This window comes from Brassica napus, chromosome A7, assembly GCF_020379485.1.
Source record: "Brassica napus cultivar Da-Ae chromosome A7, Da-Ae, whole genome shotgun sequence".
In the NCBI taxonomy this organism is placed as follows: Eukaryota; Viridiplantae; Streptophyta; class Magnoliopsida; order Brassicales; family Brassicaceae; genus Brassica; species Brassica napus.
In genome coordinates, this window is record NC_063440.1 from 4,126,314 (window position 1) to 4,144,439 (window position 18,126).

Consider the following 18,126-nt stretch of genomic DNA (forward strand, 5'->3'; position numbering starts at 1 on the left):
TCGACAGACAAATAAAGTTAAATACATAAGAACATAAAAGAACCAAGAATGCAACAAACATATTTATTATTCATCCCTCATGTTTTTTATTTATGTCTCTTTTATATTTTTACTAAAGCATGCTAATTTTATTATAATCAAAGCTATATGAATTATTTTAATAGAGTATTAACTCTAGGAAAAGCATGTGAAAAATACTTTGATTAATTTAATTTTAACTGACTTACTATATAATAATTTTATATGAATTACCATATAATATAATTTAAGTGACTTACCATATAATAATTTTAATTCATCTGTTTATATTAATAGATGAATTAAATAATATTTATTGATTAATATAATTTTAAATGACTTACCATATAATTTTTATGTTTTAAAATATAAAAATATTTTAATCATTTCTAAAAGTGATAACTTATATATGATATCACATTGTTATTTGAAAATGATGAGAGTTTTTTATAATTATATATTTGACTGTTTTGCATTCATTTAAAACATTTTAGAATTTTAGAAAATTCATTTTTAGATCAAATAAAAATCTAAAAATGTGTCTTGTGTGAAAATAAATTTTATATCATTTGATCAATACAACCATCTTTATCTATTCTTTTTTGGATAAAACCATTTTTGTTTATTCAATAATTTTATTTCTTTTAATAGTCTTGTATCGCTTATCATTCTCTATTTTCTTGTTTTCCCCTTTTTATTGTTGTTAAAGTCAAAGTTCCTTCATTGTTTTTGTTATTATTAATTGAATCCACAATATACAAATAGTCATGAAAAAGTTTCTTTCTCTTAACCACCCAGATTTTTTTTGGTAAAATTAACCACGCAGATTTGGTCGAGTGATAAGCATTTTAGATTCGAAATCTATCCATCTGCATGGTCAGACAATATAGATCTCTAATTCCACGTAAAATAATCGATTTTGCTTGTTGCCGGTGAGCCAGCCTCCAAAATATTAGTAGGCTTTTCGAATTTGGATACCCCATGTTATAAAAAAAAACTCATTTGTTTTCAAACCGTTTCAATTTTTTTTTTATCCTTTTCACGCAATGAGTATTTTAATGTGTTAATAATTTAATTCACACCAGGAAAATAATTTAAGTTATTTTCTTCCAATAATGCTCATTTATGTTGATAAAGATATTAGGTATGGGTCAATAAAAATAAAGTATTACAGAAAATAGTACAAGGTTTATCCAGATAAATAGGGGCAACTCTCCTGAAAGCTCTCCAGAGAAAATGGTGTGCCCTCCTAGATGCATGCGACTCGGCACAGCTTTCAATAGCAATTACTGAATGAAATTAAATCTCACTCACCTGTTAGGTTAATGTTGATCGGTTTTTGTACTGCTTTGCTTTTTTGATGTCATTAGAAAGTTACTACAGTCTATCCTTTTGTTCAAAATTAAAACATACTATATCCCTAAAATATTTGTAATGCAAGGAGTATTAAATTGGAAACAGCAACAGCTACAACTGCAAGTCTCGTTTGCTGTGTGAACAAAATGTATTGTTTAGTTCGATTTGGTTGGCGAAGCAAGAAGTTTGGTTGTTTGGTGTAGAATAATTCTCACTGAATTATTTCAAGTAAAGTTTCGTTAGGTTCCGAGTTTGTTTGGGTTAAAAAATTATTACCGAATAGGAAAAAAAATCGGATTAATCTAAGAGCATCCACAATGGTGGATTAGATGTAGGAGTCCTTAGGATTAGTTTAATATTTTTTTTGAATAGTTAAGGACTCTGATCAAAATAGTGTGTCCAATGGTGTTCCCCAATTAGGAGTTCATAGGAATAAAAAATATTTTTTTTAAGTGAAATTAAAATTTTATTTATTGCATGAATAAAAATAAAAATACAATAATTAAACTTAAAGATACAATAATTATTAATACTCATCACCAAATTTATTTCAAATATGCTCAATTAAATCTTTTTTTCAATTGTTCATGTATACGCCTATCCCGAAGATCTTTCTGATTCTGATTGACAAACATGTTATTGAGATTTGTAGGCCTGTCGGTTTCGGTTTCCACCTGTGAACTTCTGGTGACGCTTCCTTCTTCCAATTCCGATATGTCGATACAAGTGTATCCATTGCGTTCATTTTCGACAATCATATTATGTATTATGATACATGCTCGCATAATCTTTCCTATCTTTTCTTTGTCCCATGTAAGAGCCGGGTTTTTGACAATCGCAAATCGAGCTTGCAATACTCCAAAAGCCCGCTCCACAACTTTTCGGGCTGCTTCTTGAGTTTTAGCAAATAACTCTGCTTTAGGATCTTGAGGAAGTGAGATAGATTGGATAAATGTTGACCATTTTGGATATATACCGTCTGTGAGGTAGTAAGCGAACTTATACTTGTGTCTGTTGACCATGTATTCTAACCTTGGTGCTCGACCTTCTATAATGTCCTCAAAAACAGGAGACCGATCAAGGACATTAATATCGTTTAACGTACCTGGAGGACCAAAAAAGCGTGCCATATCCAAAGATCTTGTGAAGCTACAGCCTCTAAAACAATTGTCGGTTTTCTTGATCCACGTGCGTACTGTCCTTTCCAAGTGGTTGGGCAATTTTCCACTCCCAACGCATACAGTCAATGCTCCCTACCATCCCAGGAAACCCGCGTTTCTCTCCAATATCGAGTAGTCGTTGAAGATCTTCTGGTGTGGGTCTTCGTAGATACTCATCTCAAAATAACTGTATTATTCCGTCAGTGAAATTATGTAAACATGAAAGTGCTGTGCTCTCACCAAGTCGGAGATATTCGTCCACCGCGTCAGCCGCAGAACCATAAGCAAGCATACGAATTGCTGCCGTATATTTTTGTAGTGGAGAAAGACCAGACCTCCCGGTAGCATCTCTTCTTTGTTGAAAGAATGGAACGTTCACTGAGAGGATATGGACAATATGCATGAATAATTCCTTGTTCATACGGAAACGGCGTCTGAATAAATGTGGTTCAAATGCGGGATTTTCGCTGAAGTAGTCATTCCATAGACGGTTGTGTCCTGCTTCACGGTTTCGTTCTATATAAGCACGTTTCCGTTGCTTATTGGTTTGGGCCTCGATGTTGTTGAAAGTATCTTCGCAGATTTCGTCGAAAATTTCGTCCAATATTTCTTCCAAATCATCGGATGAAGATGAAGACATCCTGCTTTAGAAAAATATGTATAAGTTTTTTTTTTTAATCTCAATACACATGTATAAGTTATTCTGTTTTTTTATGTATAATGTATAAGTTAATTTTTTAAACCCTAATACACATGCATAAATTATTATGTTTTTTTTTTATGTATAATGTATAAGTTTATTTTCTTTAATCTCGCAACACATGTATAAATATTGTATATTGTATAAGTTTATTTTCTTTAATCTCGCAACACATGTATAAATATTGTATAATGTATAAGTTGAATTGAGAATAAAAAGAGAAGAACTTGAGAAACACAACAACTTAAGATAGACAAAGTGATAGTTGTATAAGTTAATTTTGTTTATCTATATGCATACGACTTGTGATAGTTGAATTACCTAAACAGAAGAGGAGAACTTGAGAAACACAACAACTTGAGATAGACAAAGTGATAGTCGAGAAAGAGAAGAACCACGTTTGATGAAGAACACAAAGTGATAGTTGAGAATATTACAACCTCTCCGAGAAACAGAGGAGGAAACAAGAGGAAACAAGTTTGATGAAGGAGCTACAAACACTACAACTACTTATAGTACATAAGCTAAACCCGTGACAGTCTTCACATGCGGCAAAGACCAAAACCCGTGACTTGGTTAGTCAACAACTCCATAAGCATCCGTGACTTGGTTAGTACAACTACTGCTGCACCTGCAAGAAAGATGAAACAAAGACCCGTGACTTGGTTAGTACAACTCAACATCTCAATACAAACAAGATAGCTAACTACAAACAAGATAGCTAACTACACAACATCTCAATACAAACGACACCACTAACTACGCAACATCTCAATACATACGACACCACTAACTACGCAACATCTCAATACAAACGAGACCACTAACTACGCAAATATGCCAATACCTAAACTCATATCATCTCAGACATAAGTTTGAGTTTAAGAGATGTTTCCATCTCAGTGAGTGGCTCTTTTTTGGCCAGTAGACGTTCAAGCAGTTTCTGTTTAGAGACTGTTTTTTTTTACTTCCATGATGGCGTGTATCGCTGCCAATGACTCTTCTTTACCACTCTTTTTCTTCTTCATAGCAGCTTTAGCAGCCTTAACCCCTATAGGTCTACCCTGTGGTTCTCCCACTTCATCTTCTGTATCAACCTCCGAGACTTTGTGCTTTTCCTTCCCACCGTCCTTAGCCACATAGGTGGACGACCATTTCTGGTCATGCCTCAGCTCCCTCCAGGCATGTTTCATGCTAAACTTGACCGAGTAATGATTGTAGAAAAGGTCCAGTGCAGCTTTCATCACATCATCATCATTTTGACCACTTCTCTGCTCCCTCAAAGCCGCGTCGTAGCATCCTACGAACTTGCACACTTGCTCGTTAATCCTAGCCCACCTCTGCTTGCACTGACCAAGCTCTCTAGGTGTTGTTCCCACCAGGTGAGGGCTTTCATTGTAGTACTCGACGATCCTCTTCCAGAACGCACCGGCTTTCTGCTCATTGCTAACCACCGCATCCTTACTGGTGTTAAGCCAAGCACCAATAAGGATCTTGTCCTCTTTCGGAGACCACTTCCTCCTCTCTTTGACCGCGGATTCTACAACAGATTCTTCAGGACCTTGGCTACCGAAACAAAATGGTTCGGATGATTCAAGGTCAACAGAACTTTGACTGTTCAAAAGGTTAACATAACTACTTGTGTTCTCCATGGATAGAGAATGGTCTGTGTCGCTCTATTTGCAACACAGAGGGTTAAGTAAAGGAGCTTTAACTACCAAACATTCAAAGGCAATAAAATCAGAGTAGATAAGAAGGTAGAAAGCACACAAATAGCATTTAACACCTATCAAATCAGACTAACACCGTATTCTACATAGCTAAAACATTTAAAACTATCAAATCTAAGGGGTTAGGAAGGTAGAAAGCAACAACTAGCATTTAACACAAATTTAGCTATTTTTAATTTTAAATACGCTATAGAGTTACCAAACAACACAATCGGTTTCTAAGAAAAGAGAGTACGCACCTTTATACATACACTCTGAAGGTAAGAGACGGTCCTTGTAATCCTTTCAAGCTCTGCCTGAAAAAATAAGATATGAAAAAGTCAAAAGTTTTTAACTCTAACATAAGATTCAATGAAAAGCTCAAGAGAGAAACTAACCATGAAGATACATGACCGCCAAACCTATTAGAACTATACCATAGACCATTACATAAACTTCCAATGCGAAGCCATGTATAACCTCTACTTCCTTCTTAGATAACTCCCCAACGGTCCTCTCTAGCTTATCCAGCTTCGACGCATTGACATGACCTTCATCCTTAAGCTCTCTAAGTTGTCTCTGAAAGTCACTCATCTCTGATGTTGCGACAACAGGATCACCACCACCACCACCGCAAGGCGTCGGGATTCCATCATCAGCTACTCTCGGCTCCGGAGGTGAGTACTTAAACGGCTCTGCCGCATTGTAGCTACTCTCGCCTTCATCCGCATACATTGCAGCTTCTGCTTCAAGCAGGGAAGTTATGTCAAACTCGTCAGATGAAGAAGGCTGGCTGTACGAATAATCTTGTCCCATGCTTGGTTAACCTGAACAAACAAGAACAAAACGAGAACAAATGAGAACAAAACATCAACGAGAACAAACGATCGAGTTACCAAAGATTAAGAACAAACCACAAGCTCCCCAAATCGTTTCAGTCGATTGTAACTCGGTTCAATAAACCCTAACTACACACTAAAAGATCCCCAAATCAATTTGAAACCCAAAACTTTTGAAATCCTAACTTCATCCGAAAAATCCCCAAATCGATTGAAAACACAAATGTTTTGAAACCCTAACCGAGAACCCAACCCTAAATCGAGAGAAAAACAATATCGAACCTAATCTAAATCCCAAAAACTCGAAAAGAGGGCTTCGATTTACCTTCGTTCTGAAACCGATCGAATCGCCTTCGTTGAGAGCTCTATTTTTTCTTGTGCGTCTTCCGTCGAAAATGTTTTTTTTTTGACAAAACCAAACACAAAAACTCGAGCAACGAATCACACCACGCCACGTCTCTAAGGATCAACCACGATAAATCCTTATTTACGTATTGACCCTTATAGCTTATTTATCCTAAATAATATTATTCTACTCTAATTCCTCTAGGTTTCACCGCTAAGGACTTGCAACGTATTCCCGTTGCAGATGCTCTAAGCACGGAAGACTTCCGTCCAACACGATCTTTAAAATATTTTGAACTACGCTCTGTATTGTTATCACTTATTTATAACACTAGTTTGCATAAAACTTTCATTGTTATAACCTGAAATAACACAAAATTCAACATAAGACGCATCAGACCAATTTAAGATGTCTAAATGCAACTAAAATTTCAGTTGCATTGACTATTGATGTGCTCTCTCTCTCTCTAAGAATAGTTTTGTCCTACAAAATTTGTCACAAAATTGGAGCATGGTTCGCTTATAGCATTCATTAATTGGAGCATGGTTGATACTTGGTTTGGTGACTATGTAAAAACCAGAATCGAAATTGGTTTTAGGCTTTTAGCTTATTTTTTCAATTTTGGTTTGACTACTAGTCGAATCGATCAGCAACATTTTAAAATCTATATGATTACCCCGTTTGCTTTGACCAAACCAGTCAATCAACAAAATTTTCAATTTTTCTGAAATCAAATTATACCAAATTTGACCAAACTATCCCAAATTTGATCAAATATATTAAACCATTGAATCGGAAAAGCCAAACTAGTTGAATTGATTGAATTCATCCAAAGTATTCTAATTTATATTAATTTAATTGATTTTGACCAAATTTAAACAAAAAGAAAACTAAAAAGATGGTTCATTTTAGTAAAAGAATAAGAACAGTGGAACTAACCGAATTGAACCGGGCTGAATTAACCGAGGTTGCATTTATTTACTAGGGGAAGTCGAACTCCAGAGTTTATGAGAGTAAAATTATCGGTTGCAACTCCTAAGAAGTTTTAAAACAAAATATACTATTATAATAATTTAACTAGGATAAGACCCGCGCCTTGCGCGGGATTAAGTTATTATTTTTATTATATTTTGGAGAATGAAACAACAGTTTGGCTTCATTTGGATTACGGATGTTCAACTCGGATATCGGGTTGGTTTCGGCTCGGTTCGGTTTTTTTCGGTATTTGGTTAGTAAAATATAACTACTATTCTAAATCCATATTTACTTTGACTTTAGTCTTTCACATACTTTTGAAAGATTTCAACTGGACGACTAAATTGATCAGCCAATCTTGTTGCTTTAAATCATTAGTGTTTTTATATATATATATATATATATATTATTTAGTTTGAATATTTATTAAATAAAAATTCATATGCGTTATATTTTATGATCATTTGTAACTTATTATAACAAAAAAATAATCTATTGATCACAAAATTTTCAGAGTGGGAATATTCAAATTTCTAATAATATATAGACGTTTTGAAAAATTCAAATATAACATATAAGAAAAAATATAAATGTTTTTATTATATATTTAATGTGATTTTTTAATATCTTTCAATAATATAAAATTAAAAAAAAAAGAACTAAGATACCATAATTGTTATCAAATATTTATTATTCATAATAATTAATTTTCATATATACGTTAATCATATTAGGTAATTTCGTAGCTTCTAATTAAGGAAAGTGCAAAAAAATTTTTGGTAGATTATTTATCAATTCGATAGTTAGTTTAATAAAAAATATAATGTAACTCAAGATGGACCAACCTATTTTTCTAAGAATAGTATATCTTATATAGTCATTTATTAAATGAGAATTTATAATCATACAGTTCTATGATCATTCATATCATTTTATAACTGAATATTTAAATCATCGATAACAAAATTTTCAATGTGAAATCTTTAATAAGTTTATAATTTATAATTCATTGAAAGTTTTAATATTAAAATATTTATGTAATCTTATGGTATATAGTATAATCTATATATATATATATATAAATATATATGTTTTATTATTAAATGCTATTTTTTACTCATATGGTTTTAAAATAATGTGTATCTTCTTATAATATTAAATAAAAGTTCATATTAATACAATTTTATGATCATTTGTAACTTATTATGACAAAAAAATAATATATTGATCACAAAATTTTCAGAGTGGGGATCTTTAAATTTCTAATAATTTATAGACGTTTTGAAAAATTCAAAATATAACATATAAGAAAAATTATAAATATTTTTATTATATATTTAATGTGATTTTTAAATATATTTTAATAATATAAAATTAAAAAAAGAACTAAGATACAAAAATTGTTATCAAATATTTATTATTCATTATAATTAATTTTCACATATACGTTAATCATATTAGGTAATTTCGTAGCTTTTATTTAAGGAAAGTGCAAAACATTTTTTGGTACGTTATTTATCAATTCGATAGTTAGTTTAATAAAAAGTGTAATATAAGTTAAGATGGACCAACCTATTTTTCTAAGAATAGTATATTTTGTATAGTTATTTATTAAATAAGAATTTATAATCATACGGTTCTATGATCGCTCATATCGTTTTATAAAAAAATATTTAAATCATCGATAACAAAATTTTCAATCTGAAATCTTTAATAAGTTTATAATTTATAAATGTTCTTGAAAATTCATTGAAAGTTTTAATATTAAAATATTTATGTAATCTTATGGTATATAGTGTTTAATATATATATATATATTTATTTATTTATTTATTTTATTATTAAATGATATTTTTTACTCATATGGTTTTAAAATCATGTGTATCTTCTTATAATAAAAATGTTAAACCATTGATCATTAATTTTTAACATAATAATTTTAATAGTTTTAGTCATTTATTGTCGTTTTTAAAAATTCAAAATATAACATATACGAAAAAATCTAAATTTTATTTTTATAGCTAATTTGATTGTTTAATTTATTTTAATAATATAAAATTAAACAAAAAATGATGGAGGAGATATACATTGTTATCAAATCTTTATCATTAAACTCATTAATTGTCATATATATATTAGTCATTTATGGTAATTCCGTAGGTTTTATTTAAGGAAAGAAAATATCATATCATATCATTATATCATATAGTTTGACCAACTTATGTATCTAACAACATATAAAAATCGAATGTGGACCTACTTATTTTTCAATTGAATGTAATTGACTACCTAATTGAGTGCCACCTATGCATTGGGGTCTCTTTTAATTAATACAAAATTGAGGTTACATCTTTTCAAATGTTCCTCAATTAATATATAAGGGATTATGCTTTAATTCTGTAAAACCAATTGAAACCTTAATCAAGTAACATCTGTCATTTAGAGTTAAGAACCAGTTCTTAAAATCTTTATGTTTAAAATTTTTCTTCATTTTCTCTTCAATTTTAATTATTTTTCATTTTTCTTAAATGGTTAGAATTTCCTCTAGAGTTGGCCGATGGAGCTGTTATGAGTTTTTTTAGTCCCTCTCAAAAATAAAAATAAAAATAATACACATGACGATCTCTTTTGGGCTGTCTCTCTTATGTATGTCGGGCCTAGAACATGGGCTACCTATTATCATTGCGAATTCGAGTTTCCTGTAAACCCTAGCAAAACCTTGTGAACTCTCTCTATTCACATACGGTGAGCAAAAATGGCTTGGCGCAATGCAGGATCTACCGCTCGTTCTTTTGTATCCGCCGCCGCAAGAGCACCGTCACTCCGTTCTCCTACGGCGGCGCTTCCTCGCCTCCGTCCTTCCCCATCCTCCTTACCTGGCCGTCGCTCCTCCTTTTCATTGCCCTCTAGGTTTGACCTAGCTTCGTCAAATTAGCTCAATCACTTTGAAACTTTATAGTTTAGTACTTCTTGATATCTGATGTTCTACTGTGATTTGAGATCCGTTGTCACCTGAGATCTCAAACACTTGTTTTTTTTTTTTTTGGTAAAATGTTAAATATTATACCAATCTTCAGGAACATAGGAGCACTTGGTTGCACACAATCTTTCTTGCCGCTGTACAGTGTTGTGGCTGCTTCTCAACTTACCTCCCACCTTAATGTTAACTTGCGGGCTTTCTGCGAGCTGTCTAATGCCATTAAGCGCTAATAGTTGAGTGTTACTTTTCTTAGGATTTCGTCAGATAATATGAGAATTAAGCGGGAATTTTTCTTTGTTTGAACATGCTAAAACTACGGATCTTCTTGCGCATTTGATGTCCTTTCTTTTGGTGGTTCTGTCTGTTTGTGTGAATTTTCAATTAAAGAGTTGATTGGGATTGATAAAGAATTGAAATGGTGGGTGATGCAAGTGGATGAGAGCGAGTTCTTATTCATTTTCTTTCTTTTTTTTTTGAAAATACTCCGTTTTATTTTTAGGTGTTGTCACAATGGAAAAACTAAAGCGTATTTTTTGTACCAGATAACATCTTATTCACTATTTCACTTAAGCAGCCAGTGTTGTACTTCAGTCATTACTCAAGCTTAAGATAAGGGTTGTGAATAGACTGAATTGAGCTGTCTTTGACTTGACTTAAAGTTACATAGTTCTTGATTTTGATCCTGATAAAATTTGGGTTATACAACAATTTCGTGTGTTTAGTTTCATGGTGTTCTGAGTTGTGTTGTTATTTTTAAGCAAGTAGTCTTGTTTATCATACAAAAATGATGAAATCAGTGTCGAATATACTTCGTACATGATATGTGATGCGGGCAATGAAGAATTGATGCTTGGAATGTATACGTGTGACAGGTACTTGAAGAGGCTGAGAGTGTATAATGCATCAGTGCATGCATCAGTTACTTTGAAGTGTGTAAGAGATCCAAAGAAAAAATCTTAATCGTTATGTTACTTTCGTTTTAGAAATTTAACTTCCGTGGAATCTCGTTAATTATTAATAGCTGTAGAGCTTTTCGTTTGCTCGGCACAATGGGTTATATCCTCTGAGGGTTTTTTTTTTTTTTTTTGTATTGGAAAGATGCATAAAATACTTAGCATTATCAATAGAGAAAATTACTAGAATGTTACACATTTTATGATTTATTACTAGAATGTTGTACATCTTTGTTTTATTACTAGAATGTTTTCTCTTTCCTAGTAATTTACAATAAGGGGCTTTTGTTATGTTTTATTTTCTGAAACTAATTTTAAAGATCAAAGCCACATCAGTTATTAAAAATCCACATCACATTAGTTATTTTCTGAAACCAAACCGTCTCTATCACTATCACTATCATACATACGGTTTTGTCAAAAAAAGAAGAAGAAAAGAACACGAAGAACTGTGTTGTGTCGAAGAAGGAACCGCAAACCGAAATCCTCTCACCCTTCGAAACCCTCGTCGACATTGTTCTTTACTTCTTCGAACTCTCTCTAACTCTCTGTCGTTGAACTCTCTATAACTCTCTGTCGTTGAACTCTGTCTCGTCGGAGTTTTTAGAAACCGTCGTCTGTACGAAATCGCCTTCACCGCATTCTCATCAACGAGTTCATCTTTTCCGGTAAGATGTCGCGACGTTATATATTTTATTTTGGTTGAGTTTGTGGGTCAGTTATATATTGAGGCTGTGACATGTGATGTGCCATGGGGTAGCGCACCGGGCAAAACAGACATGCATGGTTTGATCATTGGAAGCAGTAATGATATATGTTCATTGTTTGACTCATATCTGCTAAACCACGAGGCTTCTACACATGAAATCACTTGGAGAATGTTCTCAACTCAATTACGGATCTCCTCAAAGAAGAATCAGATCAAACGGAGTTCATATGTGATAGTTATGCTATTTACAAATCAGGTGATCTTCAGTTCTCGCGAATTCAGACCACCCGAGAAGCTCGAAATGGCTAACCTTCTTTCTGATGAACCAACGGTCAATTCAATCATGCCAAAGGTGATTATTCATGTTATAAATGTCCAAAAAAGCATTGGGCTTGATGGTTTTCAAAAAGATTCAAAAACGAGCTTGTTTAGCCCAAATGGAGAAACCGATAAAATATTGGCTAAGAGAAAAGATGGATTTCGACCAGGCCTCAAAGGGACATGTCTTGGCCCATATCAGGAGTATATTCTTCACCTTTCAAAGTCCTGGTCGTGGCTATATGAAGAGGTAGTCCAAGTTTCAGTTAAAGACTTTATTTAGTCAAGTCTTTGTTTCTATTTCCAATGTCTTGTTTTTAGTACATTCTTCTTTGGATCTCTACAACTTGTAATCCTATAAATAAGGCCTTAGAGCCACGAAATAAAGCAGATTGTTTTCCCCTTTTGTTGAGTTAAAACTCTTTGTTCTTTGTTAGAACATTTCTTAGTTTCTTGGTGAGGTTATCTCCAAGTTTCGATCCTTCTTTTGTTGGACCGGTGCGTCACATCCGGCAACGATCGAAGTCTGGTAGTATCTTTGGGCTATTCCGCAACCCTTAGTGTCACCGTTCATACCATCAGTTCTCAATCCTCTCGGATCTGAGTTCATATCAACCTTACCGAAAGAGTGATCCTTATTTTGGTTCTATCAAGTGGTATCAGAGCCACTCTTCCGGTATTGTGTATTTCATTCATCTTTCTCATCTTCCATTTTCTTATAAACACTTCTTCTTCTACCTTTCTTAAATCCGGGCCCCTCATTACCATCCACCATATTAAAAAAAAAAGAAAAAAGAAAGATCTATATATATTAAAAAAAAAAAAAAGAAATCGAAATTTTCATTTGGGGATCGGTGGTGGAAGAGAAAGCCTGCTGGCTGAGGAGAAATCCAGCCTTTGAGGTGGTTAAAACGGATTTCAAAAATCAAAATCTCTTATCTTTCTATCTTGAGAAAATTCCTTTGTTTGCTTGGATTTGCCCATTGGGATTCTTTGATTTGTTCTCTTAGAACATTGAGTAAAAACTTGTGTGTGATCACCTAAATCTGAGAGAAACACTTGTGTGGGTGAGGATCAAACACTTGAGAGTGTGAGGTTTTTATCTACTAACTTTTGTGTTGAGATTTTTCAGGTTTATGATGTTTGGTTTGCAAAGGAAAAGTAACAAGGAGAAGCCTCAACGAAATTCTAACTCTCAAACTCCTTTTAAATATCCTTTGAATTATTTTGATGAGTTTGTTAGTGTGCAGGAACAGCCAGCTATAAGGAGAAAAACAACCAAAGATGTGGCTGATCCAAAAAGGCAACCCTTTCAAATTGATGTCCAACAAATTTGTGATAACCTTGTGAAGGGAGTGGACAAAGCCCTTAAGGACTTCAACAAGAGCCAAAAGAAGAGCACATCCACACGTGCCCCAGTAGCTGAGCCATCCTTGTTCATCAGTAAGAAAGCCCAAGGTGAATCTGAAAACCATTTTGAAGAACTTAAAGATTTTTCAGATTCTCTACCCATTTTTGATGAATCTGATGAAGAGCTAATTGAAAGCTTGATGTTTTGTGAAAAACATTATGATCTTCCTTCTCTTGAAACTGAGTTTAATCTTGATAATGAACAAGCTATTGTAGAACTAACTGTTTTGCAACCGGAGCTTCCGAGTAGTCTTGTTTTGTCTCCACAGGTTTTTGAGGAAGAGCCACTGGATTTTCCACATCAGTGCCCATGTCTTGACACTAGGATATGTTTGGATGATGAACTAGGTCCTATCTTTGATGAGGAGGACGAACTTGGTCCAGTCTTTGATGAAGAAGCAACAAGCATCATATCCACCTTTATGGAGAGCCATCTTTGCTTTGATTCCGGCACAACTACTGCTCCTTCATCTCCTGCCCCTTTGCTTCATGATCTTCAAGAGCACTGTGAGGAACCTTCTTCTCTTAATTCTCTGCCTGACATGTTTGTGAAAGTCAGTACTGAGGATGTAATTCGTTTTGGTCTTGACAAGATGAAAGATTTTTGTGTTTCAAAATCTGTTTTTTATAACATGATTAATTCCTTAAAAATCTTTGAACCTGATAAATGTCTTGATCAATCACGTTTTCAAAATGTCAATGGCATTATTTCTGGAATTATTTTGAGCTCTGATCAGTTCTTGGAACATAACAAAGGTTTTCATCTTCTTGGAAGGCCATTTGATCTTGATTTGCAACAAACTGATTTTTGTGCTGAAAAATCTCTTGATTCGTTAGTTTGCAAAAGAAATAGCTTTGATCTGAGTTCTTCTAGACATGTACTGATCACTGATGAATTGTTTGCATCCTCTTATGCCTTGGACGAAATTTTGATTCAGAAGTTGCTGGAACAGAAATCACTTGAAACTGAAAATGATTTTCGTGATCTTGAATTTTGTGGTTCTGTTTTGCGGCCTGATCTCTTGAGTTTTGAAACTGATAATACTTGGCATTTTCTGAGATCATTTCGTGATAATGGTGTTGTCTTGAGTTCTGATGATATTTTGGTTTACAACACATTCTTTGAGAAATGCCTTGAACTTTTGATAAATGATTCTCAAACTGAACTTAAGCTTGTGTGTTCAGATGTTGGGAAGGATATGCCCATTTTGAAAATGAATACTGTTGTTGCATATCTTGATAAAAAATTTGTCTGTAATATTTACTTTGATGAGCACCTTGAAAGGCTGAAAAATGTGCAATTTGTTCTTGGAAAAGATATCTTGATTTGTGATTTGAACAAATATTTATCTTGCACGTTTGATCCTGGTCTTTTAGTGTTTGTTTTGAGTATCCAGGAAAGACAGGTTCAGCCTCTGAATGAAAGCATTGGCCGAGCCCAACAACCTCAGATTTGGAGAAGCTTTGTTGTTCAAACCGGCTACCTTGGTGCCAGCGACAGAGGTTCAGTCCAAGAAGGATATCTCAACAGTACTAAGGTCTTTTGTCTTGAATCCAATTTTACAAGAACGCCAACTCATCAAGGATTCACTGAGGCTTGGAATGGCATGAAAAGCTTCACGGATGAAGAAGTTATGAATTTTCCAAACCGGAGGTTCTTCAGTCCAACTATCCGCGAGTACCAGATTTCTAAAAGAGATTCATGCCCCAGAAAGAATCGACCTGAGCCAAAACCGATCCTCAATGAACCAAAGGTGTTTCCTCAGTCAACCTCCTGGCCAAACCAAAAGCACTGTAAGGATCATGGGTTGATTATCTCTGCTCATCATGAAAATGTTTTAAAACCGAGAATTTCTAAACGAAATCACATCTTTACTTGGTTGAAAAACGTTTTGTTTAAACCTTTCCATGAATTGTGTTCATTGAGCTGTGCTTTGAAAGAGATTTGGTTTAGGAAAAGGCATGAACCAAAATTTCTTAGGCCAAAGAATCAATTTGATTTCATTCATGATAAGAATTTTTCAGATTTGGCATTGACTCTTTGTTTTCCTGACCGTTTCTCAGCTTGACCTAATTTTAAAATTGATAAACCAATTTTTGGCGATCAGCTTACTTGTTTGAGTCTTGCCCACGTTCTTGATGATTATCCTAAGGGCTTGGATCCTGATCTTGATGTCCTAAAGATAGAGAAACCCTTTGATTATTTCTTTCGCAGATTTGATGTGGTTTCTCTAGTTGTTTTGAATGAACAGGATAAGCATGATCAGTTTCCAAGGAGAGCAAGCGCTGGAGAATGCCTAAGGACTTATGTTCTTCGAACATGGAACTGGAAATACTTGAGGGAAGCAAGTTCAAAACTCCAAGGAAGTTTTTGTCCAAAATTTTCCTTCTCTGAATTTTACATGATTTTAAAATTCTTTTTGTCTGATTCATTTTCTTTTGATTCAGGTAAAATTGATTTGAGGTCAAATCCTTTTGAAGAGGGAGGGAATGATGTGCCATGGGGTAGCGCACCGGGCAAAACAGACATGCATGGTTTGATCATTGGAAGCAGTAATGATATATGTTCATTGTTTGACTCATATCTGCTAAACCACGAGGCTTCTACACATGAAATCACTTGGAGAATGTTCTCAACTCAATTACGGATCTCCTCAAAGAAGAATCAGATCAAACGGAGTTCATATGTGATAGTTATGCTATTTACAAATCAGGTGATCTTCAGTTCTCGCGAATTCAGACCACCCGAGAAGCTCGAAATGGCTAACCTTCTTTCTGATGAACCAACGGTCAATTCAATCATGCCAAAGGTGATTATTCATGTTCTAAATGTCCAAAAAAGCATTGGGCTTGATGGTTTTCAAAAAGATTCAAAAACGAGCTTGTTTAGCCCAAATGGAGAAACCGATAAAATATTGGCTAAGAGAAAAGATGGATTTCGACCAGGCCTCAAAGGGACATGTCTTGGCCCATATCAGGAGTATATTCTTCACCTTTCAAAGTCCTGGTCGTGGCTATATGAAGAGGTAGTCCAAGTTTCAGTTAAAGACTTTATTTAGTCAAGTCTTTGTTTCTATTTCCAATGTCTTGTTTTTAGTACATTCTTCTTTGGATCTCTACAACTTGTAATCCTATAAATAAGGCCTTAGAGCCACGAAATAAAGCAGATTGTTTTCCCCTTTTGTTGAGTTAAAACTCTTTGTTCTTTGTTAGAACATTTCTTAGTTTCTTGGTGAGGTTATCTCCAAGTTTCGATCCTTCTTTTGTTGGACCGGTGCGTCACATCCAGCAACGATCGAAGTCTGGTAGTATCTTTGGGCTATTCCGCAACCCTTAGTGTCACCGTTCATACCATCAGTTCTCAATCCTCTCGGATCTGAGTTCATATCAACCTTACCGAAAGAGTGATCCTTATTTTGGTTCTATCAACATGGGTGTGTCGAGGTTTTTGTTGCGACTGAGTTAAGGTTATGTTGACTGTGCTATGGATTTGTCGAGGATTTTGTTGTGTGTGAGTTAGGGTTATGTTGCGGCTGAGATATGTGATTGTCTAGACTTTTGTTGTGTCTGAATTAGGGCTTTTTGTTGTGGCTGAGTTATGGTTATGTTATAACTGAGTAATTATTATGTTATGGCTGAGTTATGGTTATGTTATAACTGAGTAATTATTATGTTATGGCTGAGTTATATATATGACCTAATATATTTTAATATTATGATATGGCTGTGTTATTTTTATGTTGTGGCTGATTTATTGTTGTGTTATATGATCAGATGGATGTTAGTCAAGTCGAACCACGTGATTACCCTCCAAGACTTTACCCTTCTAACCTAGAAGGTAAAGATATCAATCATAATTTCCGTGCATGATATTTCCCCCACATTAAAGAAACAATAGGACTCGATGTGTGGGAAGAACTGGTGAACTCTCCCATTGGAGTAGTTGCTAGGCTACTTTCACGCGAAAGCATTTGGTCTGGTAGGACCATACACTATCTGCTATGTAGACAGCTGCGAGTGCATAAAAAGGAGATATGGTCTGTTGTGGTTGATGATGTTATCAGGTTTAGTTTACTCGAGTTTGGTGAGATCACTGGGTTAAACACAGGTCCATTGCCAACAGAAAGTTTTGAACCTGATCAATACAAAGAGTTTTGGGAGGAGTTGAAGGTGCCGCTTGGGATGGGACCCAAGTATGATGAGCTGAAGGCAGCATTAGAGTTCTGTCCTGGTTGGAGTTTTGAAAAGCGTAAGTGGTTGGGGATGTTATTTCTTCAAGCCATGGGACTGTACTGTTTGCATCACAATTCAAGGATACCCTTTCAAAGTGCAATAAGGGTATTCGACGATGAAGCCATGAGGTCGTATCCATGGGGTCGGACTGCATACGAAGTTCTTGTTGACTCTCTGAAAACACTGTCTCCAGATGGAAAGTCATACACAGTAAGCAGCATGAAGGACGTTTTATTGGTTTGAGCGTATGAGTCCATCGTCTGTTTCGGTGAGAAGTTTGGGAGAGTGGTCAACAATGAAGACGTTCCTCTTTTGCGATGGGGTGGAAGACGTACACGTTCAAGTTTTGATACTGTCTTGTCTGACGAAATCAAAGATCATGGCGAGGTAATGTTTAACTGGTACTTATACGACTGAGTT

General features: G+C 34.4%; 2 protein-coding genes across 2 annotated transcripts; one reads left to right on the plus strand and one right to left on the minus strand.

Annotated features, from left to right (window-relative positions):
* Window positions 1-1,934: 1,934 nt before the first annotated feature.
* LOC125576088 lies at window positions 1,935-3,174 on the minus strand. The gene is made up of 2 exons (XM_048735437.1): window positions 2,775-3,174; window positions 1,935-2,479 (listed from the first exon to the last, which is right to left on the minus strand). Exons 1-2 carry the CDS (start codon window positions 3,172-3,174, stop codon window positions 1,935-1,937), a joined length of 945 nt encoding a protein of 314 aa, XP_048591394.1.
* Window positions 3,175-9,774: 6,600 nt separating this feature from the next.
* On the plus strand, window positions 9,775-11,265 carry LOC106449279. The gene is made up of 3 exons (XM_013891057.3): window positions 9,775-10,013; window positions 10,181-10,315; window positions 10,956-11,265. Exons 1-2 carry the CDS (start codon window positions 9,859-9,861, stop codon window positions 10,311-10,313), a joined length of 288 nt encoding a protein of 95 aa, XP_013746511.1. The 5' UTR covers window positions 9,775-9,858; the 3' UTR covers window positions 10,314-10,315; window positions 10,956-11,265.
* The last annotated feature ends 6,861 nt before the right edge of the window (window positions 11,266-18,126 follow it).